Raw genomic sequence first — 22526 nt, 5'->3', positions numbered from 1 at the left:
GTCTGGTAGTGCATGTTGTTGATTTAGTATTGAACTGTGGGACTGTCTACACGGAGAGAAGAATGACCTAACCTAAGATTACACTAGTCATTCTTATACATTCTCTAATTGCAATCATTTCTAGTGAGATTAAACTCTTCCTCATTTCGCTGGGGGCCCTCTGAAACCCCCCATGAAGGACCCCCTGGTGGTCCCCGAACCCCACTTTGAGCACCACCGTCCCAGGGCATGTGAACAAAAAACCCAAAACAAAGCGGGAGTGTCGGCTGTTGTACCACTTCTGTCCAGCGAGGGGCGCTGCTGTCAACGGGATCGTGCGTCAGGAGGCCAGCCCCGTCCTGCCGGGTAGCTTTACGAGGCTGGAAGAAGTTGGGCAACTTGTAAAACCACCCCGGTGTAGTAGAGAAATCATAAACGTCACATGCGAGTTCCCGGAAAGTGAGAGCCCTAATTTTATTACAGTAAGATTATCTTTCGCCTGTTGTAAGCTGCACTGCCCTGCTTTGTAGGATACAAACTTGACACCACACGTCGGTATGTATGCTAAGAATGTCAGTAGCTGAGATTCAAAGTTAGATATTTACGTGTTGCTAGACGACTGTCAGTTGCAGCTATATGCATATGACACTTGGCCTTATAGCCTAAATATCCTATGCAATTACTAAATGCTTATTTTGCCCTGTCCCTGCGCTATTTACTGTCCAGCTGATGCAGTTTATTTTTCATGAGCTCTCTGTCAAAGCGTAATTGCAACAGGCATATTCTATTCAGCATTACTTTATTTCCCACTGTGTCTTCGACCCTGCTCTTGTTTTTATCTTTACGTGACATTATGTGCCGCCTACTTTCTCGAGGGTTGTAGCGCTTATAAGTCTTGCTAAACGTTTCAATGCATCAAGTTTAAAGCCATGTGTGAAAATTACCCTAAAGATCTAAGCATGCACACAGAGGCATAATCAATATCTAACCACTGAATGAGCTGTTGATTAATATCCAAGATTATAATATCAATATCTAGATGCCTCTGTGCTGAAATAGTGACTGTGAACCAATGTGTTTCCCCTTTCCTCGACTGACCGCAGTTCAGCTTGTAACGGCAAATTCACCTTACTCTCATCTAGGAAGTAGCAGTAACTGGGTAAAGTATTTTGTGTGATAGGCTATACTGAAATGTGTTTTTTTGTTTGTTTGTTTTTTCATTTAATTTTGGTTACACTTACTATCTGGAGTATGACATATGGCTATCAGGCCATTATTATTCCAATGCCCACAGCAGTGTTTACTATTTAGAGAGAACTGTCAGGAAGGAGTGCAGGAGTGCTCCCATATCCCAGTAACCCAGGCTTCTTGAGTGGCCACACAATGTGTCTGTGGGCTGGTGTACTGAGTAGATTGGTGTGAAGCTAAGTATAGCATGAATACAAGTAAATCAGCAGAAAGCAGTGGCTCCCCTCTGTGACAATGGAGGCATTTCCCGCTGGGATGGATAGCAATCCCGATCAAGACCCAGGTAACAGCCTTTTAAAAGCCATAATTGCTCAGCTGTAAATGGGAAACCTATGAACAATAACAGAGCTACAATTTCCTGTAATGATGGGATTATTTCTTTACAAGATGCTTTTATGCTGTTATGCACAAACAAAAGAAAATGCTAATAATTTAGTGTGGGTGCCAGTTTGGAAGCATTGAGTTCCTAACCCTGCCTTACACAAAAAAAAAAAAACTGTATGTAAGCATTTACATGGGCAGGAGGACTGACTCTTATGGCTCAATAGAGAACATGAGGGTCTCTCAGGGTTTTTAATTGAAACAGTTGTACATTCAGACACAGTTTATCATCAGCAATTATATTTTTACAGCTATGACAGTCATGCTTCTCCCTCCCTGTGGCCTTACTTGTACTCAACACAGCAGACTGTGCTAGAATAGTCTGTGACTTTGGCTGCGTGATCACAGCATACCGGGCATGCCATAGTCCTTATACAAGCAGACTCTGGATCCTGAGCTCATTGCTTACTGGTACTGATGAGGACTATGCAGAGGAGTTCTGGGGTAGAGAATGGGAACGGCCTGTAAGTCACACGGCTAAAACCATCCAGACGTAGCCAATGGCACGTGGGCCTCTGTAGGGTCGAGTTAGAGCTCCATCCAGCCTCTCAGTCACACTCTCAAATGGTGCGTTGTGGAGTGAAGCTGTTCATTCAGTGTATTGTGCCACAGGGGCAAGTTTGTTTTTTTACATTAAGGATTTCTAGGAACCTCCTTTAGTGAACCAGACTGACTTTTAGCACTGTTCCCAGGGTTATCCTTTGGTGAATCTTGCCCTGGACTTCCTTCCTTCCTGTCCCCCGGTGGTCCTCCAGAAGTTGAGTTGGTGCTGAGTGTCATTATGAGATGTCGTCTCTCAGCGCCTCCTTCGTGCAAATCAAGTTCGATGACATCCTCTTCTATGAGAACTGCGGCGGTGGCAGCTTCGGAAGTGTGTACCGAGCCAGGTGGATCTCCCAGGACAAAGAGGTGGCGGTGAAAAAACTGCTCAAGATTGAAAATGAGGTAGGAGTCATAATTGCCCAGGCTTTTCATATACTTTTTAATTGTCAGTATAGTAATCATTTTAATTGCTCCCCCATTTAGTGGGTTGTGGTGACTTCTGTACCCATCAGTCATAGTCATTATACTCCCCCACTCTTAGTGCGTAGAATTGTGCATGTTATGCTTTAAAAGAAAGATTATTGCCAAATGAGAGAATGTATTTGGCCCAATTAAAGCATAGACGGTTCTTGAAATTACTTTCAAACGACAGCCTCATTGTCTTAAAGACAAAAAGAATCATCTTTGAAATCTTTTCAGGGAAATTCTATTACATTTGTTGGCCTATGATAGGATGCTCAGAAAATTAGTCATAATTTCTTTTATGAAATTCCAAAAGATAACAGATATCCATTCAACTTCAGTCAAGTGTTGGAGAGATGGTCCTCCAGTGAAAAAAAATCAATGTAATCCTTTCACACGGAACCGATTGTTCTTTTAATTATAGTGTTTGGTTACAATTAAATGAATCGGTTTTGTTAGGTTTCTGTTCATTCTAGGAATGATTGGACAATAGACGTTTTGGGCCTATGTGTTATTATTAACATATATTTCCATAACTATATACATACTCTCACTTATGTTTTTCTTTACATGCTAAAAGTAATGCTGTGCAGTCATTTATTAAGGAACACATTTGCTGACCTCCATTATTATAACAAAAGTTGCGTCCCAGTAACGCTGTTTCCTTGTGTGTTCAATTCACAGGCGGAAATCCTGAGCGTCCTCAGCCATCGCAACATCATTCAGTTTTACGGGGCGATCGTTGAGGCGCCCAACTATGGCATTGTCACTGGTAAGTTTATTATCTACACAGCCTTAATACTGACAGCCACATTCATCTCTCAGTAATAAACAGTAGTCAACAGAGCGACCTGTTGCTTGACACAAGTTTTCATGTGGATTACACCGTTATGGAAAATTTAGCAGCAGCAATCTGTTTGTAGCAGTTGCACAGTTTGTTTAACACTGAATGGTGCTGAGGTTTCTATTGAAGCATTAGTGAATGCCAGAGGGTTCAGGAAGTGCACACATTGATAGTTGTGTGCCCCTATTTTTTGTCTAGGTTAGTAGCTGAGAAGAATACAGCAACCTGTAAAGCTCATGTAACATTGGCCTTTTGGTAAAGGGGCGCGGCCCTCGATGCCTCTGCACTAACTCCCACATGGCAGGAGTGTACAGGCCATCCAGTGGAGGGTTTTATTTTAAAATCTCTCTCCTGGGTAGGACAGCTGCTCTGGCATTGTATTCCTTACTGTAAGAGTCTTGATCTCTGCTCCCCACACACTGGGATCTCAGACCATCACCCACATTCTCTATTCGCTGTACACTCCTTCTTTGGTCACTCCAACTGTTCTTCTGATTTGCTTCATTTCCCAGTTTGGCCTCATTTTGACATGACTGATATGGCAAATTTTTATATTGGCATAGTCTACTCTACAGGTGATGATCAGAGGTTTGTGATAATTAACTACATAGTCGTTCTGTGTTATTGACAGTTTTGCCCAGTGCTGTGACGACTGTTTTCTCCTGCTGAATCTAAGCAAAACACAGGAGGTGATTTTCAATTGAACACCAACAGACCACCACCAGCCTGCAGTGTCATACAAATACCTTGGGGTGCACATAGATGGGAAGTTGTGTTGGACAGTGCTTGTCCTTGGATACATCAAAGGCTGCGCTTCCTGCTTGGTTTGGAAACCTAGTGACTTCTCACAACTCACACATGTTGCGTCTTGTCCGTACTTCCACAAAGATCACCAGAGCCCTCGCTCTCTCTCTTCAGGAAGCATTTGAACTAACAGGCAGTGAAAACGGTAGCAGACCCCACTCACATCCTGAACAACCGAACACCAACTCCTCTCATCAGGTTGACAATGCAGTGTCCCGCAGTGCAGGTTATTTTTGTTCCCCAGTCAATAGAACTGATCCTCTCCTCGCCCCCCATCCCCTACAGCAACACAGTATCTTGCTTTCCTCTCTATTTATTTACTGACTGTATGATTCAGGATTTTTTTTCAATCCCACACTGTGTTTGTGCGTTATCTAATAGACTATCATGTGTTTTTATCCCGTGATGAAGGGTGTGTGCTGTTTCTATACTGTGCTGCTCTTCAGAATCAGAGTATTTATTGGCCAAGTATGCACACATACAAGGAAGTTCACTTTTGTTAAAAGCCCCAGCTCCCGTTTCTTCTCTGTTGTGGTTTTCATGTGCTGTTTTTTTATGTCCTTGCTGCTGCATCTTCAATGTCCAAGACACTTTTTTTCTCACCAGTCTCAACACCACGGAATGCAAAGTGACTCTCCATACTGTCTCACATCCTGCTGTGAAACATGGCTTATCTATTTATATACTGCATGTGGGCTATTGGGAGGGTGAAAGGTGAATCAGTAACGCTGTGAGATTGTGGACTCGGAAATGACCCAATAAGTTTGCTGAAATCTCTGCCAAAATCGGAACGTAATCTCTATTTTAAGCGGCTGCCTTGCTTTATTTACCTTCACAGGAACAACTGCATTTGTCATGCTGTTTTTAGTTACATAAGCCATGTTAGTGTCTTTCTCTAAGTTCTCAGACGCCACATATCACCCAGCAGCTCGTGTTTGCGGCTGTGAAAGAGAAGGGGGTTGGTTGTCAAGGAGCTGGTGTCTCTATTTATCAAAGCAGAATCTAATTAACACCAGATAAAGGAAAAATGTTTATGGCCATTCTGACCATGCCATGTCCACATTCATCAGCTGAGCTATAAATTTCCTCTGTCTGCTGATATATCAGGGCCCTGCAGTTCAATCTTTCTAACAAACAATATCTACAAAGAGAACCTATTTGTCTCTGTTGACCAACATGGCTTTGACAATAATAGCTCTCGCTCAGCAGGCTCATAAACCGAATGAATGGAGAGGTTGGTCAGACAACTTACGATTATGGACAGTGGCACCATTACCTATTACATATAAGGCTATTCGTTGTCACTCTAGTTGGTTATGTAAGTAGTGTTTCATGGCCTTAGTATTATTTACTCTGAGGAGGTGGATGAGACTGAAATGGAAGTAAAGTTTACAACAGAAGCACGGGAATCAAATCTATGGAATGCTGACGGTCGTGTTAAAGTACAAAGTACAGAGGCAGACCGGTTCTTACTTCCTCACAGGTGTTTGAGGATTCCATAACAATAAAGGTGAATTAATGTGAACTTCTTTTAGTAGCTGTTTTTATACTTACAAACATACATACTGTAAGTTTGTAGGTCTGCAGTTATATAGCCAGCTTTTGTTACCACAAAAGTAGAAAAGAAACCATAATATTAATGATCCTTTGTTTTTTTATAACAGTGTTTGTTAATTTAGACTGTAACCATGTCCTATCTTGGTGGCTATGCATGTTTACATTAGTCTGTATTGACATGATTGGATTATTATGTTGCACAAACACCAGTTTCCTTCTGGTCCAGCTGATATCAGATAGTGCTCCTTTTACCCTTTTATCCTTATTCAGGCACTTTTTACAGTCACAAGATAGAAAAATATTGATTTACCTGCTCTGAATAGTGTTCATTCACAAAAGGGATTTTCCAGGAGTAAGCTATATCTCTGTGTCTTGGATAGTTTCATAATAGGGATTTTATTTAGAGATTTGCTAGATGCTACATGGATGTCCAAATCCACAGAAAGTGGCAAATGTACTCAAGTGTATAAAACTTTTGAAAACGCAGCTGTAATGAAATTATTTGGGGAAAAAATGGCTAGAGAAAGAGCTGTCGTTGTGTGTCTGAAGCATCAGGGTTTGAGTGACGTTGATGGCTGTAACATGCCCGTCCTGTCGCATCCTGGAAGAACAGCGTGGCTCGGGGTGTTAAGTTGTGCGAGCGTTTCCTCCGAGCGCTGTGATAAATGAGCTCATCCTCGGTGACAGGCCAGTGACAGGAGCAATCTGTAAACAAGACACTGTCAGCTTGCCTCCATGAGGCTTCTGGCAGAAATTCAGTTTTCAATTGTTTTCACATAATGCTCTCACATACTGTGCTCATATGTATAATGTGGCACCTCAGGAGTACAGTTTTGTCACCGCAGTACATTTTACCCTCACGATTTGTCATTCTTATCGTCTTTTATCAGAATTTGTTTGATTAAACTACAATTTGGTATCAGATGCTTAGCACTAAAACACTCATGTAATTATGTTCTGTTTTTTTGTTGTTTTCTTTTCATAGAGTATGCAAGTGGGGGATCCTTGTATGATTACCTGTCCAGTGCTGAGAGTGAGGAAATGGACATGGGGCAGATCATGACGTGGGCCATGGAGATCGCTAAAGGTAAGGTTTATTTATTTATAAGATTTATTTATCTGCTTGTTTATATTAGTGAGCAGCAAATGTCAAGTGTGTAAGTCAATAACAGTGTTTTGAAATATACAATTTCTCTTTTTGCTGCTATTTTTAACCCCCATTTGTAGCTATTATTATTGCTGTTGGCATCGATATCCAGTACTTGTGTGGTTTACAGTGTGCAGGCTGGCTTGGGCAGAGTAGGTGTACTTTTGCATGGCGATTTGACTAAAGTAAAGCAGTCACTGATTTTCTTTTCTTTTTTTCGCTCATTAGCAAGTTCCTCATAGAATGCATTTCCACTGAAGGCAGCTCAAGGTCTCTCTCAGCTCATTGTTATTCTAGACATATTTCAGAAAGGATGGGGTCCCACTTGTGAACATGAACATGTGTGGTTCCAAGACGCATTACTTCTCCATGTGATTAATCAGAGCCCATAGTTTACATAGGTAATGAGCATCGGGGTGGAGGGATGGAGGGACGGAGGGACAGAGATATGCAGGAGAGAGAGATGAGAAGCACATAGGATTGTTTACATCAGTGTGGTTTCCCACTGAAGAACTTTTCTTTATTTCCCCATTAGGAATGCACTATTTACATTCAGAGGCCCCCGTGAAGGTTATCCACAGAGACCTGAAGTCCAGGAATGGTAACAGATCGCAGTTTATTTGGATTTAAAAGCTATATATTGTTTGAAGTGAATAGATATTTCTACTGACTCTCAAAACACTCTGTTCCTTTGCAGTTGTTTTAACGGCAGACAAAGTTCTCAAGGTAGGTTGAATGTACTTGACCGTAATATTAGTGTGCTGTCCACTTTTGTTTTGATGAAAATATATACCTTGATTTGCAATAAGAAGTCATATTCTGTAGAGTTTGATCTCAAGCACACGGTGTTGCCAGCTCTGATGAAGTAACAAGTTTTGTGGAATATGAGCATGAAATATATTATTTACCTACAGTATATGGACACAAGAGGGCAGTGGCTAACTTAGCACACAGAAGAAAATACCGACAGCATTGTGGGTGTGTCTGGGTGCTTTGGATGTGGCTGAGAGAAAAGACAAGAGAAACAAGATAATAGAAAAGCATGGCAGCAGCAGATGATGTTGGTGGTCAACAGTTTGTTGATAAACAGCGAGGCAGTGAAGTGAAATTTGGCTTTACTTTGTTTACAAAATTAACAACAAAAATAGCCAACATTATAGCTCTTACTTGCAAAAGAAGAAAGGCAAAATATTAAGTAAAACTCCCACCTAGAATAGGAAATGAGTCAGGCCTAAATGATGTGATAAACATGTTCATATATGAGAGATTTCCCGTATACACACAGCATCACCATCAGAGGCACACATGTGACATATTATTACAGTCACTGTTGTTCTTTGGTGGGGAAAAAACTCCCAACTATATTGCTGGTTTGATTAGTGCATTTCAAATACTTTCTTTAAAGTCACAATGAAACTGCATTTTGAGAGCATCTTGCTTCCCTAATGTGATGTATTTCCTGTTGAAACAGGATATTGGGGTGGGATGGGAAGGGCAGAGGGGCAGGATTGCTCAAAATCTGTGATGGTTTTGTTGGTTGAATTTTTTATTTCCACCTCCTGGTACACAATGAAGTCACCACTAATGATTTTCCATTTTCCAGGAATTAAAAGTAATGAGATTCGGATATAAAAATACACAAAAATCAGTTTTGTGGTATAAATTGTCAAATCGGTGTATGGTGTGATAGTTAGAATGAGCTAAAAAGGCAAAAAAAACTAATTACAAATCATGCCATTATACAGTGTTGTTGTTTGATTACTTTGTTTCAGATTAAACTTTCTTCTGTGGCTCATATCACAAATCATGAGATGCTATGGGTACCAAAATAAACTTTTTTATTCATTAGATTAGCCTCAACTCTGTGTTTCTCACTGCAGATCTGTGATTTCGGGGCGTCCAGGTTCCTGTCCCACACAACACACATGTCGTTGGTGGGCACATTCCCCTGGATGGCTCCGGAGGTGATCCAGAGCCTGCCTGTGTCTGAGACCTGTGACACCTACTCCTACGGCGTGGTGAGTGACGAGGACAGAGGCGACACCGTTTTGACTCGACCGAAGCAGGAACCAATTTGTAAAGAGCTTTCTTGAGAGAAAGTATTTGACTTATTAGAATACATTTCATTCGAGACTTAAAAGTCAGCCTGGCTAAAAATGAATGCAAAGAATCTGTTCACTACATTATCTTTGGAGAAATTGCTCTAATGCTACTCTTGCACACAGCATGGCTGAGAAAATAAACTGTCAATCACCCGGTCCCACTCGCACTTGAAAGGACAGACTTTCAAAAATGACATTTTCATTTCTGCATTTCTTCCTTTGCTAAAGTGGACTATAGGAGTGTTTTTGACCTTTGCAGAAGTACAGCCTCTTAGGAAGTTACTGTATCTTTCTCATTCTTCCATTCTTCCTTCATTTTTCATTCTTGGCTGTCTACAGAGTTGGAAAGGTTCATTTCAAAATGTAATACATTACCGATTACTGTTTACTTTAAAATTGTAATCACTAATATAATTGATTGTGTAGATCACTATGTAAAACTCCAACTCACTAACATCATCTGAATCCTTTGGATTATGTTGCTTTAAGATCTATAGGGTATGTTGCAAGCCAAACAGACAATGCATTCCACTTCATTGACTGTAATTTGAAATGCATCATCATCATCATCATTTACACCCACGATTGCTCTTAATTTCAGGTATCCTGCAAAATGATGTTTTTCAGAATTCAGTATTGGATTTTACCATTCAAACATGTTTCCGAGTTCAGTTCCACAGTGGAATAGAAACACGTGGTGAGATGCAGCGAGCAGGAGAAATGCAGAAATGGGGTGCACTTTTAGAAGCTACTCATAAACCCAGCCCCGTCAAAATAGGGTGTTTGAAAATTGTTGGTTCATCTAAATTTTTATGATCTCACTATTTTGAGATGTCGATGCAGGTTTGTTTTGCCGAAACTGCTGAATGCCAACTGAAAAAAATGAACCTAAATTACCTAGGGAATACTGCTGTTGTACTTCAGAAATGATGTCAGTCTTTTAATGGCTGTTAGCTATCTGAAATCACTAACTAAATTACTAATTTGTATGTTGCAGTTGGTATCCAAGAGTGACAGCCAAGTATAATTGTATTTTTGTTCATTTGTATTTATACACATATAAAAAATTGCTATTTTGCTCAATGGGATTCTATGAAAGCCTGATACACCAAAACAACAAAAATACACAAAATAGCAAGTTTTTAGGTTGTTTCAGTTTTTTGGTTTTTTTTAGCTCTCTAGGTTGATTTCCTTTTGTTCAGTGGCTGGTCATGAGCAGAGGAGAGTCTAGTTTTGTGATGTTTGGTCTGTCTCACCGCAGCCCTTTTGTGTTAGGTTCTGTGGGAGATGCTTACACGTGAGATACCCTTCAAAGGCCTGGAAGGCTTACAAGTGGCCTGGCTAGTGGTGGAGAAAAATGAGGTATTGTACAATCCCTCTTCCTGTTTCACACAGCCTCTTACAAAGAATGTCCTCAGTCTTTACCCTCATAACTGGGGAATTGTTACTGTCCATACATGACATAAATAATAAGCCTTCCCGCACACTGAGTCAAGATTTTGTATCATCATTCAATGTATTGTGAACTGTTATAAGTCGTTACTAAATGCGCATGTGACTGTGTATTTTCTTCTACCTTGATATGCTTTATTCAGCCTCTGTAGGGGTTAGGTTTCTCCTTCAGCAGGGGGACGACCTAACCACAAGGCCGTCATGCTGCCTAATTCTGTGTTTCAGAGGTTAACTGTTCCTAGCAGCTGTCCTGCCAGCTTTGCCGAGCTCATGAAGAAGTGCTGGGTCACGGAGCCCAAGGTGAGAACGCCACAGAGTTTCAAGAGCCTCCTAACTGGCATGACCAACGGTTTTCATCTGATACAAGGCAAATGGTGACCTGTTTCTCTGTCGATTTAGGAACGGCCAATGTTCAAGCAGATCCTCTCTACTCTGGAGTCCATGTCAAACGACAGCCAACTTCCTCAACAGTGCAACTCCTTCCTAAACAACAAGGCTGAATGGAGGTAATGTGATCACCCATTCTCCAGGCCCAGTCAATGTTTATAACGCTCCTTTTTTTCTCCGCGGATATACTGCTGGAGCCTAAGGAAATGTGTAACTATTTCAAAGAAAGATGTGGAAATGTAGCTGATGGGGGCCGTGAAATACTAAAAAGGACTTGAGAGCGTGCATATAGATCTTTAATAATTACACTGATAGCTACATAAAGGCATGAAAAACTCCAAAGAATCATCCATCTGGATATACTTCCTCTCTTTACCCATAAGGCCCTAAAAATAATCACCATCTTTTTCAAGTAGAAGTGTTTAATTGGCCTGTATGAGCAGCTGGAGGTTTGGTGATGTTCAGCACAGCCTGAGTCTCAGCTGTTACTTTATTCTCTCTCTCCTTCTCTCTCTCTGGGGCTTGTCTGTGCTCTGAGGCTTCTCCTCAGAAGTCCTGATGGTGGCAACATGTCCAGGCAGCCATCTGCAGGTGGAGCAGGTGGATTGAATCTCAATGCTAGGAAACAGAATCGGAGCATGTGTGACACAGAAAGACAGATATATTTTTTTTCATGGCTGATCTTATAGTGTTAGTTAGTTGGATGGTTATGCCGGACTAGAGCGTGGGTTTGCTTCACTAGAACTCAGACAGATGTTATGCTAACCCCAGGGCAGAGGGGTTTGTTATGCTTGTTATTGCTCTGGGCAGGTAGCAGACGTGCTGCCTGTATCACCCAGCAGTAAATATATCCTCTATGTACAGGCACAGTGCAAATTCCTGGCACTAGCTCAGAGAGTTCAATAGTTAGAAGCAACTAGTTTAACATCCAAGTTCAGCTGACCGTGAATGTGGATGCATTTGTATTAAACCTGACTGTTGAAATCCGTCCAATGCCGTGTTTTTTTTTTCCACTGATAGTAAATACGGTATTAACTGATAGGTGAATACATGTATTAATGTCATATATTATTTGGATGGGAAGTCAATTTAAATTTAGTCTAATTAGTGATCCTGATTCTCTACGTTGAATGTCAAATGGGCTCCTATTGCACTATGTATCAGGCTAGTTTGGACTCAGGCCAGAAGGTCTAAAATAGAGCCGTTGTTTCCTTGTTTCTCTTGCAACTGTCTGGATGAGTTGCACAGGAAAGGAGAGTTAGCTTCTTTATTTTGGTTGTGGGTGCAGGGAAAGAAGAAAAAAAAAGAAGATGCCTGAGATATGAAAACAATGTAGGGTAGGGGGAGATGAGAAATGCCAGGAGAGTTTGTCAGGAAAGTGGCGAGCAAGAGGATAAATTATGAGGGAGCAAGAGAGGAAATTCTTTGAGGTGGGAAGCATACGGGTGGAGCTGGAGGATTGGGAGGAGTAAGGGCGGACCTTCCTGCCTGGGCTACATGTGTTTATGAATAGTTAGTGTGAGAACTCAATTTTGTTGGCCTGAAACTTGGCATGGGTCTCCATGGTACACTGCACAGCCCCACCTGCTGGGCAAAGCAAACCTCCCCAGCATTAGGGCAAAATAATGCATTGTTTGCATTCAAACTGTCCAGCACAACCAAAGCTTAATCCTTTTTCTGACCCCTGTGCATCACTGGGATATTGTATATACTGTATATATTTTTCAGGAATCTCTTCTTTCTCTCTGCTTTGTATCTGATATTTGATATTTAAATTCTATTTGTAAAGCTTGATTGCTGCTTGTTTGTCTGTCTAAATGCCTGTATATTGTACTGCACCAACTTCACCAAGTCAAATTCCTAGAATGTGAAAATGTACCTGGTGAAAATAAACCTGATTATGATTCTGATTTGCAGAAAAGTTTGCATATTTCCTAACTAATCCTAATAATCCTAATAGCTTTGGTCCATTATGTAGAGCAAATCAGCCTCCAAGAGAGCTTTTGTCAATATTTATTACCACATTTATTCCAGTTTGCCCCAGTACTGTGGAGTTATTTGATGCAACATTATTATCCTGACCGATGTATTGCAATGTGTTTTGTAGGTGTGAGATTGAAGCCACACTCGAGAGGCTTAAGAAGCTGGAGAGAGACCTGAGTACAAAAGAGCAGGAGCTGAAGGAGAGGGAGCGCCGTCTGAAGATGTGGGAGCGCAAACTCATCGAGCAGTCCCACACCCCGGTGAGTTCCCCATTGTCCCCTCTTCACCTTGGTCCACCTTCACCCATAGGGCGAGCGCCGCACACTGTCGAGTGGTCACAGAGCAACACCTCACTTTACCACCATTATTCACTAGTGATGTCTTGATTGTGCCACGATTTTGCAATGGTTTCCCACACTGCCACCAGGGGGAAGGACGAAATCCCCTTGCTTCAGACTGATCTCTTTCTGGGACTGAGTGGAAATAGGAAGGCAATGGGATGGAAATAAAAAGAGTGGAATGGAAAGGAAGAGAAAGCATTGAGGACATCAGCGATAGGCTTATGGGTTTAGTAGATGTTGTTGGTAGTGCTGTATCCATTCACTGTGTAGTGCATGATTGCCCAGTAAGTAAACAAGTAAGCATGATATATGGTCATCATCCGTCATGATGCAGATAGCGAATGCAGCGTTTCTAATGCCGTTCTTGTTGGACTGTGAACCTCCGCTACTCTCTGACCTGCTGTTTGTGGCATTGCTCTTTTCTTTGTTTCTCCACAATGTTCTTTGGCATGCACAAGAAACCTTTACTTGCATTGCATTCACGTTACAGCATATAATTTATATGCTGTTTTTCCTTGCGTTCAGTTGTGTTTCTGTTGAATCGCATGCAGTCATATGTGCAGTATACACATGCTATCGGTTTGCATAAATTGAAAGCTGTCACTCAACAGCATATAAATTCTATAGTTTTTTGCAATTGTCAGCAAAAGCTATGAATCAGGAATATTGAAATCATTTTTACTTTTCCTCTCTTTTCCTACTACTGTGACTCCACTGTTCTGTTTTCCAGTGTTTTCTCCTTAAACTCCCTTTTACCCTCTTCTTTTCAAAATCACGTCTTGTGTTGGGTGAAAAATTATTCACTTTCCTTCATTCCACTCGGTTTATGTGCTTTTGAAACTAATTTCCATACTTCCTTTTCTTTTCCATCCTCTGCCCCGCTCTCTTTTTTCCTCTCTGTCCCCTCTCTCTCCACCTATCTCCACCTCTCAGCTCTTCTTACCTGTGGCAAAAAAGATAAGTTCTAAGTCGTTCTATGAGTCTAAGATGGAGGAGTCAAACAGTTCGCAGATGTCGTGTCAGATCACAACCTCCAGTAACGGGGAGGTGGAGGGTCTGAGTCTGCAAGCCATGATGAAGGGCTTTGACGACATGTTTTCCTTGGACGTTGGGCGGCCGGTCCTGCACTCCGGCATGCAGGTCAACATGCAGGCCAAGCAGAACTCTTCCAAATCCAGCTGTGTCAGGGAAGGACACAAAATCAACATGGCTCTGGGGATGGGACGCTTCACTTGGTCCGACGACAGCGATTGAATCTCCCCCAAGTTTAATCTTGCCACAGCCGGTTCTGTTGCGTCTGTCAAGCACTGTGGTCTTGAAAGATATCTCACATAATGCATCAAATCTTGCGTTATTGGTGTTATGGAAGCACGCTTTGTAAATTAATTGCTCGTCAAGTCATTTTGATTATTTTGTCATTTTAACCATCAGTTTCTCCCTCAAAGTTTTTGTCTTAGCATGCTATTACTATTATTCTGTTCATTGTTTTTATTCATGATGTGCATTCATGATGAAGCAAATGCTCAATGTAGCACAGAAATGTAGTCGCTGTTATAGAATGTATTTGAAACCTTCCACCTACATGGACCATATGGATGTCATTTATGCCTAATGTACTGGATGTATAGTGCCATGCTGTGAAGACAGAGCCATGTGAGCCAGTTGCATAGAGAAGGCAAAGCTTTTATGATGAAGTGACATTTTGCTGACATTAAGATTGGCCAATTTGTTCGGGATGTGGTGGAGCGCAGTTGTTGAGATGGAGTCTCTCACCAGGATGAGAAAGTACATGTTTTATCCTCTGACTGACCCAGGTTCAAATCAGCAGGAGTGAGAGGAACTTTCCTATAAGCACTGTCAGCTTCAATCTTTTCATCCTCTACCTCTCTTTACCATTTTAGACAGGCTCCATGACAAGGCCCGCAGTTTTGAATAAAAGGTACTGACAATTGAATATATAGGGTTTATAACTGTGAGGTTGACATAATTGAAGGAATAAATAAATAAATAGGAATATTTCACCCAAAAATAGGTAACTTTTGGACCCACAGTGCCATCATTTGGCTTCAGAACATGTGGGTTATGCTGTTTGGAATAATTTCATGGTCATTTTTTGCCCTTTTTGGAGCTTTAAAGAAACGGCCTCCATTCACTCCAGTTGTTTTGGAGAAGGCTGAAATGAAGCTGCGCTAGCTAACTCACTGTGTGTTATACTGACATACAAACTTCACCAGTGTTTCAACTGACATGATGGTAGATAGAGTACATCATGACAAAATTTTCATTTTTGGGTGAACTATTCCTTTAATGTATTTGCACCAATGGCCTCAATCACACACCACTTTTGCACTCATATGACTCATACACAAGCTTACTTAAGCTTCACCAAATTATTCACAATGTAGCGTTTTACAGAATTATTTTCTCATTTAGACACATTTTACATATCACACCATATGGTTTAACTGTTTGAATATTAGCTTCAAGATGTGCGCTTTACAGCAGCGAAAATCTTGAAGCATAAACCACCCTAATGAGAGCTGAGTTATCAATCTTGCAGTTTGCACATATTTAGTGTTCAGGTTAGGTATTAGGCTGCATCTGGGGAAGGGAGACACTTTCTTGAGCATAGCCCATTAAATTGTCCTCTTCAGTTGATATGTTAGGTCTTCAATCAGCCTCATGAGGATGTAATCCGCTGTGTTCACGTGTTGTTGCTTGTTAGCGTCCTGCCATGAGCTAATATTCCTATTCATACATTATCTGTACTGTTGTGCTGTCAAACCCCTAGTCAGATTGCACCAATTAACATAGACTTTAAACAATATTTACGCTTCCCTGTGTGAAATTCAACCACTTTAGGTGTCTTGAAATATTTAATCCCCAGACATGCCAATCATCTCCTCAAGCTTCCACCCAATCCCTATGGAGACCAGCAGCTTCTTGATGTGACTCATTTTCCTGCATTCTTCACTGTTTTGTTTTTCAATAAACCGTTTTCATTCAGCACTCTGCTTACCTATCTTTCTCAGATTTTTTTTTAACCATACATCTTTTCAAAACTGAGCCAATTGTGTTGAAATTGTGTTGTTTAATGTGAATTATATGGTACTACCTCAATATCACGCAGGCAAAAATCACAATACTATGGCATACAGTAGCACAACACCACACTGTTTGTGAGGATATTAAAGACAGAAAGTGGATCACACCAGTTTACCATGATTTTATGACAAACATATTGATTCACTTAGGATTTTGTTGATCTGCATAGTGTGGTTAGTTCCACGCCACCATGTGTCTCTCAACATACAAGCCCCAGTTACCTATCATGCACTCAGTCCACATGGGGGCAGGATTGTGTGAAGTAAACCCAACTCCCCATCATCCTTTACAAATTCCAAGTGCTTTGCAATTTCAGCTGACAAACCCAACCCCCCCCCCCCCTCTATTCCCTCAACACCCTGTCCCATTTAAGAGCTGGTACCCTTTGTCAACAGTACGCCTTGGATTTTAATAAAAGGAGGAAGGCAAGTCATTTGTGAAATACAGTATGGCTGCTTGAAATGTGATGTTATGTCACTCTAATTAGGCTCCATCTGTAATGGGACTTTGGCAGTGGGGGAGTGTTTTTGAATCTGTTTACTTCCGAACGATAGCACTGGAGTAGGCGGAAAATGCTGCAGGGGTGAGGGAGTTTATAAGGCGGCTGGTTGCACAGAAGTGTGTGGCAATGACTCTGAAATGCAATCTATTGAGGCTGGCATTCAGTTCATAATCTGAGCCGTTGTCAGATGTTGTGGGAAGAAGACAGTGAATGGGGATTACTCATTCATTTAGTCATTTTTCCTCCCAATTTTCCATTGCAGAATTTCTGTCATTAAAACCCAGACTCATGATCATAATGATGAAATCTTTATTTTGGCTGGCAAGTTTCTGCCTGATTACATTTAATGAGCAATAAATGATTTATCATTCAAATAGATCACGCTAGATCAGTCAGATGGACATTTCAGTTCAGATGTAGACCATTAGAGGCAAGTCATCTTAATCGCACAACACAATAACCGGAAAAGTAATTGCTCCACAGACATGGAAAACATGGCGATTTTCCATTTTAACAGCATTTATTTAAATCTTGTGGTTTTTACTTAAAGATGGTCTGTGTTCAAAAATCTGCTGTCATGCTGTCAAAAAGTAACACTTCGGACTCACACATACACACACATTTTCTACTGTCTGTATCAATCCATATTATATCAATCTTCCCTGGTGCTACTTCTGTTTATCTTTTGTTTCTATGCAGCTGTTGCCCAACCTCGACATCTATACCTGGACAGAGGAGCATGTGGTCAGTATCAATACATTCACCCTATAATTAATGTATTATGCCTCAATATTACGATGTTCATATCGCACAGTACCATTACTGATGAAAACTAATATATTCCCATCTTTGTACCTGCAGTATTTCTGGATGCATCAAATATTCGGAGCAGGTTGGTTTGCTCTCTTTCTGTAGCAGGACATGGTAAGATAATTTCAAATCAAATTACAAATTCCTTTGTGTACTGCCTGTTTATTAAAAGTTGGGTGTTTTTCTCATCTATCTCAGGCGAGGGTGCATGTGGCATGCAGCTGTATGCTGACCTATTTAAGGAAAACCACATCACAGGCAAGAGGCTGCTGTTGCTCACGGAACATGACATGCGGGACATGGGGGTCAAGTCCAAAGGTCACATCATGCACCTTAAGGCAAGGCACAGTTAACCCATAACCATAGAATATGAACAAAACTGTTAATCAATAACCATAGAGTATGAACAAAACTGTTAATCCATACAAGCTGTGTCATTGATACACAGCCAGAATCTATCTATGACTATATATTTATAGGATGAGATCCATGCTAATACATGTTTGGAATCACAGAGGATGTGATATTTTCTCTTTGGCAGGGTGAAATTGAGAAGCTAGCTGAGGATTACCTGGGGCTCGTCCATTTCCCACCGCTGCTCAAGGTACAGTGTTATACAGTTTCTCCTTTATGTTCACTAAGAATTGTTCCTGATTTTCAATATACTGGTGCCTGAACACCTTTTCTTCCCAGGATGAGCTGGAAGAGGAGGTGGAGAGGAGTAAAATAGTGAATCTGGAGCTGGTGTTTGGATACCACTGGAAAGCAGGAACAGGAAAGTCTGTAAGTTTGTATCGACACACTCATTCCACCAAAATGATCTGCAGCAGTGAACATTTGATTTAACTGACTTAAACAAAGGGTATTCACAAAGAAATGTCGATCAGATGGGTTATAAAATATGTCTTTTTTTCATCAGTAAGGTTATTATTGATATTTTTAAACGGGTGTACAGAATCATGTTTTTGTCATGACTGAATTATACTCCTAGTTGTTGGTTCTGAGGATTCCCACGATGACCTCCATCACACAGTTGACCACAGTTATACTGAGCATTGTTGCCATCGCTAGACATGTACTTTATAAAAATGAAATGAATAAACATTTCATCTTCAGCCATGTACCACATCCACCTCGGCTTGCTCACAGCCCTTTGTTAGGGTCTCAAACTGTGGAGAAAGGGTGACTCTCCACTTGCTGTTTGAATTTAATCAAAAATAGCCCATTTAGCCAGAAGTCATTTTCTTTTTAAAAGGCAAATGTTATTTAATCTTTCAGCTGTTCATTGTCCCATCATAAATAGTCCTCTTTCAGTGTGTTCGGCAGGGCTGAAACGAGCCTGCTAATTGCCTCCCATTTCTTCTGACATGTGGTGGTTTAGTGGGTAGAAAACACAGCAGGGAGAAGGAAACAGGAGGCTGAGAAAATGAGAGCTAATTATTTTCCCCTGCCTGGTGTCAGGTTCCGTGTCAGCCTTGTTTTTACAAACTGGAAGGTTTTTTGCACTAAATAAAACAAACCCGCACTGCGTTTTTTTCTTCGCCCCTCTTTGCTGGCGATGTCATGGAAGCAGCTGCACTTCACAAAGACAAAATGAGGGCCTGCGATTGTGCGGCCACCATCTGACAGCCACTGAGGGTCCCCTACTAATGAGGATATCACCGCGCAGCCAAGTGAAAGGTGCTGAATTATGTATGAGTTGTCATTAGACGCACTCGGGTCCTAGGCATCATTACCAGACATTGTTTCTGCTGGAGTGATTAGACTAGCGTGGACCTGGGAGCCCCGGTGCGACTGGCCAGGGCCGACACCAGGCCAGCGCAAGGCCACTGGTGTGTTTCTGAGCCAGAGGCTCGCTGACGCTCCCCCTTTGAGCCGCTTCCAGCCCCTGGGGACGATGCAGGAGAGGACTGAGGCTCCTCAGACGAGTGTGTTAGTGCCACTCCTCTGATGTCTTCCTCTGTGATCCCTGCACAATAGATTGGCCTGTGCCGTGAACCCTGTGTGGTTAAGCAGTGACCTGTGGCTTCATGGCAGGGTTTTAGGGATTGGCACAATCATTACTGCTTCGTCAGCATTCAATATGCAGGAGAAGTGGGGTAGGGAATTGTTCAGATTCGTGCCTCCTAGTGAGGATTTGATGTGTGTCACATGCAGCAACTCATGGAAAAACAGTTTTTTTGCCCAAACTGAAATAAAATTAGCATTGCTTAAATGGTGTTGTCACCTAAAATCGGCATATCCCCATGTTCCAGCAAACTAATCCTGGGCCCAAAAAAATACTGGCAAATGTTTGACAGAGAGCAAGGAATTCAGAATGTCTGGAGGAAAATTAATTGCTATTGTTGCCATTTGTTTTGTTCCCTGTGTTATCATAATTTTACAAACACCGCAGTTCTCTCGGCGATGTAGAATACATCAGTATAGTAAGGAGGAAAATCAATCTCCAACAAGATAACTGTTTTCTAAATGGGCTGCTTTAGCAATCCATTTACCGTGCCTGAATGTTGTATACAGATGATTGGAATTACATTTGGTATAAATTAGCCTTTTTGTCACTTTGTAATTTCATTTCATCATATTTTTGTAATGTTATACTTTCCATTTGCACCTACAGTATGAGCCTATGTGGCTGATAATTTGCCATTGCCATTAAACTACCTCTAGGTTGTGCTGTTGGTTTATATACAAGAGTAACCAAGTTCTCCACACAGAATAGTGTAATTATGAACTTTTTCATACAATGCAGTTATCAGGGGTTGGTGCTGAGTGTACCAGAAGACCTGAAATATCTCACCATTGCCTCTCTTTTCAAGGACTGCAAATGGAAAATGTACATGGAACTTGATGGGGATGAAGTTGCGGTAACGTACATCAAAGATGTCACCTTTAATGCCAACCGGCACGATGTGGATATCCTGAGGATGGCTAAGGTGCAATCACAAACACATTTCCTGACCAAGTTAGAAAGGACATCCCTTTGTTTTATAGATACTCTTTCCTTCCATTTTAATGAATGTTAAAATGTTTAAATCCTAAATGTTTCTTATTATTGATGATGATTATGTTTTATATGTGGTTGCCATAGTCAAATTAGTTTGTGAATCAATGCTATTGGATTTCAGCCACCTTTTGTGATGGACAAGTGGATTGTTGGAATACAGGAGAACCAGAGTGTGGACTACATAGTCAATTATGAGGTTAGTAATTTCAGCAACTACAGGAAACAACCTAACAAAACAATGCAAATCTACACAGCACCCTTTGTGTGATTAAAACGTAAATCTGCTATTGCACCAAAGGACTTCACAGAACAGAGTGCAACACATATTTTTTCAATCTTTTCAATGCTGAATATCCCTAAATCTTTTCCCTTTGACTTGACACCATAGAGTGATGTCAGGTCCCCGAGGTCCACCAGGTACAGCTGCCCAGTGAGGTGGAGTCCTACTGGAGGACAAGATGAGATCAGGACTGTGGAGCTGGACATCGAAACAGCACCACCCAACATCGACTGGAACCCCAGGAGCAGGTCTAACTCTGGTAATTATCTCATATCTGTCCTGTAGTCTTGTATAACCTGAACAGAGGCAAAGCTACAGTTTCCAATGCTGAAAAAATCGTTGTTGTTATAGAATTGTCTCTGAACTCGTGATATTAAAAATATATTTAGACGCATGAGGTGCTTAATATGCAGAACAGGCATCAAACTAACAAAAAAATCTTGATCAAAGCTGCAAGATGGAGCAGCCCTATTATCACTGCATGTCCTCTGTTTCAGATGTAGATCCCAGGTGGATGTACAGCGTGAGGCTGAGGCAGACGATAAGCCAGTTATCACAGCAGCCGGCTGTCGCCGCGGCCCCCTTCGGCAGCTCTGATGCCTGCACTCTGCCTCAGTTCCTGTCTGCATACGGAGACCAGGCTTCTTCCTACGCTGCAGCTGTGCGTCGCTCTCCCAGCCGCAGCCGCCTCTCTGCCTGGCCTGACTCACGCAACTCCTCACCAACCGCCAGCCTCTCAGCCAAGCTCTCCCCGCTCCACCTGGGGTCAAAGGGCAGCAGTCCTTCCAGCACCACATCAGAGAGCGCCTCAGACAGAGAGCGAGAGCGGCCGCTCAGCGCCGGGGCCGTGTACGACTACCGCAGACACAACTACTTTGGCAGCACGTTACCTGTGAGAGGAGGGGAGGGCAGTAGACATGGGTGGACCCATAACAGAACTAGCTTTACTCAGAATAGAACCAGCAAAACCTCACAGCAGACAGGGAGGCCACGGTCCAACAGTTACAGTGTCCCCTCGCAGAACCGCCCACCCAAGCTGATACCAGGAATATCGTCAGTGACAGAAAACCCCAGCGCAGAAAAAGAGGAGGCTAAAGCCAGCGATGGGGGGTGGATCAAAGTGGAGCGTCAGAAACGATTGCCACGTCAGGACAATAAACAAGTCAGAGGTCGACAGAGAAGAGGGGGCAGGGGTGGCCGTGGTGGCGTCAGTGGACGAAGCTAATAACTCACGGGCTACACAATACACATGAACTGACAGCTTCTTGTATGCTGACATGTCATACAATGACAAGTTTTTACAAATAAGCTTCTATTTGTGTACAGAGGCCTGCTTTAGGAAATAAGTGAATTGTCTAGTTACCACTTAACTTTGAAAAAAAAAAGAAATGTTTCTTCCTGTAAGAAAATGTGTACCTATCTTTGTACCAAATGTGCCTATGCTGTAAATATTTATTTTACTACATACAATAACAAATGGTTTTATTTAAAAACGTGAGAAACCTGGCTGCTGTCAAGTTCGTGTAAATTTGACTATGCTCGACAGGTATTTATTAAAAGTTATCTAAATAAGGAAAGAGTTGTTTTCTTGGGAA

General features: G+C 41.7%; 1 protein-coding gene across 3 annotated transcripts; it reads left to right on the top strand.

Moving 5' to 3' along the window:
- Positions 1-402: 402 nt before the first annotated feature.
- map3k20a (mitogen-activated protein kinase kinase kinase 20a) lies at positions 403-22472 on the top strand. 3 transcript variants are annotated; one of them, XM_071531927.1, is made up of 20 exons: positions 403-534; positions 2301-2553; positions 3298-3385; positions 6804-6905; positions 7501-7566; positions 7663-7691; positions 8846-8983; positions 10343-10429; positions 10745-10819; positions 10919-11025; positions 13014-13149; positions 17537-17581; positions 17699-17729; positions 17846-17985; positions 18189-18251; positions 18341-18430; positions 20464-20580; positions 20773-20847; positions 21040-21190; positions 21429-22472. In XM_071531927.1, the coding sequence occupies exons 2-20, from the start codon at positions 2395-2397 to the stop codon at positions 22154-22156; spliced, it is 2427 nt and encodes an 808-aa protein (XP_071388028.1). In that variant the 5' UTR covers positions 403-534; positions 2301-2394; the 3' UTR covers positions 22157-22472. The 3 variants fall into 3 exon arrangements, with proteins under 3 accessions (XP_071388028.1, XP_071388030.1, XP_071388029.1); XM_071531928.1 differs by having other exon boundaries at positions 447-534; positions 2364-2553; XM_071531929.1 differs by lacking the exons at positions 17537-17581; positions 17699-17729; positions 17846-17985; ... (4 more) ...; positions 21040-21190; positions 21429-22472 and adding an exon at positions 14164-16199.
- Positions 22473-22526: the final 54 nt, after the last annotated feature.

The sequence above is a fragment of the Centroberyx affinis genome, unplaced genomic scaffold (assembly GCF_046629955.1).
Source record: "Centroberyx affinis isolate AG114_WGS23_722 - 3 ecotype Tasmania unplaced genomic scaffold, CSIRO-AGI_Caff_v1 ptg002149l_1, whole genome shotgun sequence".
NCBI lineage: Eukaryota > Metazoa > Chordata > Actinopteri > Beryciformes > Berycidae > Centroberyx > Centroberyx affinis.
The sequence above is the reverse complement of the archived record's forward strand: the minus strand, read 5'-3'. Positions and strand labels throughout refer to the sequence as shown.